The sequence below is a fragment of the Limulus polyphemus genome, unplaced genomic scaffold (genome assembly GCF_000517525.1).
Source record: "Limulus polyphemus unplaced genomic scaffold, Limulus_polyphemus-2.1.2 Scaffold33, whole genome shotgun sequence".
Taxonomy (NCBI): domain Eukaryota; kingdom Metazoa; phylum Arthropoda; class Merostomata; order Xiphosura; family Limulidae; genus Limulus; species Limulus polyphemus.
The window spans coordinates 8,391-13,727 of record NW_013665643.1 but is presented as its reverse complement, the minus strand read 5'-3'; the positions used below and the strand labels follow the sequence as shown (position 1 = coordinate 13,727).

The window sequence follows — 5,337 nt, the reverse complement described above, 5'->3', positions numbered from 1 at the left end:
TATATATATATATATATTATAGCAAGTTTATTTTTTAGATGATCCAGTGATGATGTACTACCTCAGTGATGGTATCTATGGCTCCTTCAGTTCTTTGTTATTTGAACAATCTAAATTTAACCCTGTGCCTTTGGTGGTAAGTTTATTAAATACGCAATGAAAAATATAATCCTGATATAAATTAATAAAAAAATTGGGAATTACAGAAAATATAATATATAAATAGAGTAGAATTGGAACTACAGATATTATGTTGAAGTATGGTAAAAGATGATATTTAAATAGTTAACTGTACTTCAGGATAGACAATGAGGCAACACATCAAACTATGTCATTGATTTTTTTCTTTTTCTCCTATCATTTTTTTTTGTATATTTCCTCACATTTTTTTATCTAAAAGATTTATCTAACACTAGTATATAGTCTTCATGAATACTTTTACTCAAAAGAATATTCTTTGATTATATATAATTTTTTCTTTGACATAACTTTTGACTTGTTTGATCTATTCATTGATTGAGTTACTGAGATTTGACATATCAATTCTTACTAAAGTATTACCTGAATCGACTTGTGTTTTTCTTAGGATTAATTTTTCATCATGCCTTTCATAACTGTTGGACATTGGAGCTTGATTTGTCAGCTACAGACTCCACAGTGAACTCTATGGCAGACATCTTTGTCATGGTGGATCAGATTTTACATTTTCTAATTGCTTGTTTTTTTTATGAAAGACATTTTACATCAAACCTGAACTTGAAGTTGGCTCCATTCAACTGAATTATTTTACATTCTTTTTCTGCTCATTTTTACTCAAAATTCAAAGGAGTATCTGGCTAACTCGCTTCATGTGGATATTCCTTTATTGTTATGTTTGGAATTTATTTTTCTTTTCTTGAAGAACCTAATATCATTTCTAGCTTCAGTCATATACTGACTGAGAAGATTATTGCACTTTTATTTTCAGTTTTTTTCTTGAGCTTAGAGATTTTATTTTTTTTTATCATCATACACATTGACTTTTGAATCTTCACATTTTATAGCTTCTGTCAATGAACTTTTAGATTGCTTTTCTTATGGATTCGGCTGAAAAAGAGGGTCTAGTGGAAGAGTAGGAAAAGATATGATATATAAACAAAAAAATGTAATCTGTAGGATCCACAATTTTAAGTGAAAGAAACCTGAAAGGTGAGCCAAACATTTTGATTCTTCTACTGACTGACTTAAAAAGAAGTCTAGTTATAGAAGGTGAATGTCAGAGGGAATTGGCTGAACTGATGGTCAGTTGAGAGGAAGCATGCCACCCACTAACAAAAGCTTAGAAATTAAAATCACAAGTAGACTACTGACAGAAAGTAATTTACAAAGTTAGAAACATATAAAACGTTTTGGACCAGAAAAAAAAAACTGTAATAGTAATTAAACTAAATACCTGGAGTAAGGCATTTTTGCAAAGAAGATTTAGCCAGAAAGCTGAATGAGTCTGAAATGTTACCAAGTACCACAAGTACTACAAAAAGAAACAGATTACAGTTTCTAAATATGATATCATGGAAGCAGATTACACCCAAGAAAACATCTTAAGCCAATAAGTCTTAGTATCAGACAAACAACTAAAAAACAAAACAAAAAACATTAGTCAAATATAAAGTAAAAATTTTGAGTTAATGTAAGAAGTATTTTCAAAATGTTGAAAAGAAGTCTTCAGAATTAGCTGAGCCAATGCAAGTGAGCTCAGGATAGTAACACTTCAACCTCAGTCATTAATGTTTTCTATCATCATTTCTATTGCAAATTTCTTTCAAGTTTTTTGAGATCTAAATGGAACTGCAAATGTGCACAATTTTGGCATGAGATGGAAAAATTTCAGTGGGATTTTTCTGGCCAGACAAGCTTCAGAAGTTCCCATCTCCAGAATAATTTTTCCACTAATTTGTAGTTTCCAAGAAAATTGGAGACTGAATTATGATTGATTTGTGCAGGTTGAAAAAGGTTTTAGTTTTTCATTTTTTCAAGAATGGGGTTTCTTAGAGTAACCTTCTGATGTCATTTGATGACTATTCGATTTTTGGTGTAATTATTCTAATATTTCTGTAAGTTTTTTTTTCTGGTGTGTCTCCATGGTCATGACTTCTTACGTTTTTATACATGTGATACAACTATTTAATGCTTTTTACATTAACAAGCAATAGATATTAGCTTTTACTTCAATAATTAGTTGGTTCTTTTAGTATATTTGTAGAAATCTCTAACGCTACAATTGTTGTGTTTTACACACTGCAGGTCTAGGAGGGTGAACTCTCCAGGATCTAACAAACGCAACTGAAGCTTTTTGTTGTTGTTGTAGAAGATCAAGTTCATCTGGATAAATTTTCACTACTTCCTTAACTTCAGCTGATCCCAAATTTTTCGGGACATTGTCTGTTCCAATAAGTTAGTCTTTGGGATCTTCCGTAAGCCACTTAATCCTTCTCCAGTGGAGGTATTTCTTTTTAACAAATGCTTCTCAGCTACTCTTGTATGCTGTTCTACATTTTATCTGTCCAAATAGGTGTCTGTATCTTTATATTAAGTCTTTATGGCTTCTCTTACTTCAACTGCTTGAAATTTTAACTATCCTTTTATTGAAAAACAGTTGTTATTCTCATTTTTATTAGGCTACTATTTTATCTACAGTTAATTTTATGCAATAGCTTCCTCCCCATTTGAGCCACATCACTTTTTTAATATTTTGTAGCCATCTTGTCAGAGAATATGACAGGATTGAGATGTTGATTTATTTTTGAAGGTTTTCATCTTACCTCTCTTTAAACCTCTAATTTTTTTGTCTAGTACTAGAGTTGTCTGTAAAGATTTATTTTCTTCTCCTAATGTTAAGATATTGTCCCACGAACTATGTTTCAAGGATTATTTATTTTTATATCCTCTTTCTTCGAATATGTGTAAGAACTTTTATTTTGAAATTGAAATTCCTAGAAAAATTACAGAACAGCATTCAGATGAAACTTAGAGGCATGAGAAACAAGAGACACAAAGATTAGATGTGAAGGCAGTTGACAGCAAACTTGCATCTTGGGGTCACAAGATAATATATACCAGAAGAATGAATGAAAAAATTAAATGAACCAGGTTAAGGAGCCTATTGAAAGTTGGCCTACAATAATTCACAAAAAAACTTTTCCAAGCCACAAAATCTAAGGAAAAAACCATTCATTAAACTTGTGTTTGTATGTTGAATTTTGATCTTACCCTGCTCATTCCTGCCCTTGAGAGTAGGCTGTTTTTAGCAGATAATTCAATAATTTGACATATATATAGCTTCCTCCTTACTCTGCTCGCATGAGGTTCTTTAACTTGGGCATGCCAGGAATGGAGAGGTTCTCTTTAATACAGTAAGTATATTATCAATCTGTTGTGAGATACTTTTAAGATGCTTTGGCCCTTGATATTCTTGATCCAATATGAACCCTAGAAACTCTTTTGGTATATAATTAAGGTGCTCCATCCCATGCAGTTTTGTAAGCTGCTTCCTAGTTTTGCTAGAGAATTGGTCTGGAATATAACTGAGAAGATCCTGTAGTTCCAAAATATTTAAGACTCATTAAGATAGATATTCATATGTGAAGCATTAATTCAGACTTCTGGGAAAGACTTCCAAAAACATTGCCAGAACTATCAGTATCTCAGTTATTCTCTGCTCAAGATGTATGATGTTGCCTGATCACTTCTGAATCTCTCTTTATTTTCTGATATGGGTAATCTAACTCATTGTCCATACAGTTAGAGTAGCTTGATATAAACGCACTCTTTTAATGTTAAATCAAAGTACGTGTTTCTAGATAAACATATGACCACAAAACCTTCCTGCATTTGTAAGAATTACATATTTTATGTGTACAGATTTAGTACACATAAAATACACATAGTATTTATATTAGGACAACTTTTAGCAATCATTAACCCTATGTGTATCATTGGATGAAAGTGCATATGTCATGGCTTATATTCAAAATTTAATATTATACACGTTTTCATTTCTTAATTTCCAAGGGAAATATTTATATGAATTTCAATCTTTGCTCGTGTTTATCATGTGGTACTTCTTTTTTCTGAATTGCCAATTTTAGATCATATTTCTACCCCTATCTGGCTTTCCGAGTTTGACACAAATGACACACTTATAGAATATATATTTCTAAAACATAGTATAAAGTTATATCATCCAATCTTTCCATAATTTCAGTAATTCTCTCTGACATTTGCTATTGGATTATTTGTAATGAATCAAAAGAAAAGCTTGCCAAATTTTGTAAAGGTACACCAAGTAAATTCAGAATTTAGTGCATGTTCATCAACTTGCATACTTGAAAGCTAGAAGATTTGCAAAAAACTTCAATATTCCTTTTACAACTCTTACATTTGAGGCCTTCAGTTAAACCTTACTATACATAACTATATAATTTATGATGCATGATTTAATTTTATTGTAAGTTTTGTATGAACTATAGAATCATTATACCCAAGTGCACTGGGTCAGTCCATCGAACCAAGCCCATATTGGAGAATTAATGTTTACTAAAGCATTACTTGATATTAATGAAATTATTTTTCTGGAACAAAAATATTTATTCAAACTTTCTAATCACTTCTAGGACACTGCTGATAATACTGGAGTTAACTGTAGTTTGTGGGGACCTACATGTGATACCTTGGATCAAATTATAGAAAAATGTACCCTGCCCATCATGACTGTAGGAGACTGGATAATGTTTGAAAATATGGGGTCTTATAATTTGTCTTTGGCATCTGCCATGAATGGATTCCAGAAACCAGAAATAAAGATTATATTGCCTGTAGCCACATGGTTAGTTTTTATCTTTTTGTTATAAGTAAATATGGAAATAGTGAAACAGAAACAGTGACACAAATGTGTCAGTAGCTAAATATAAAAAACAAAAAATATTATTGAGAATTTACACTTAGATTTTTTGAACCACTATAGAATCCTGTTTCTTTTAGTATATTCATTATTTAGATATTATCTTGAGTTGGGCAAATAACTGGCAGATTGTTTTTAATTATAATAAATGCAAGATAATGCATGTGGGTTATCATAATTTGAATTATAAGTATAATTTGGATGGGAATAACCTTAATAGTGTTATGAAGGAAAGGGATCTTGGTGTAATAATTGATCAGTCTCTAAAGCCATCCAAGCAGTTTTCTGTTGCTAGTGGTAGGGCAAATAGGTTGTATCTAAAGAAATATTGAATACAAGTCTAAAGAGGTTATATTTTCATTGTACAGGTCTCTGGTTAGACCACATTTGGAATATTG

At 31.1% G+C, this 5,337-nt stretch overlaps 1 protein-coding gene across 4 annotated transcripts in view; it reads left to right on the top strand.

Moving 5' to 3' along the window:
* LOC106460446 (ornithine decarboxylase-like) overlaps positions 1-5,337 on the top strand; it is a 43,128-nt gene that overhangs the window by 33,313 nt on the left and 4,478 nt on the right. For all 4 annotated transcript variants that reach the window (XM_022387297.1, XM_013920144.2, XM_022387291.1 and 1 more), the window contains 2 exons: positions 39-136; positions 4,653-4,864. In XM_022387297.1, the coding sequence (XP_022243005.1) occupies positions 39-136; positions 4,653-4,864 (310 nt within the window). The remainder of the gene's footprint in view (positions 1-38; positions 137-4,652; positions 4,865-5,337) is intronic.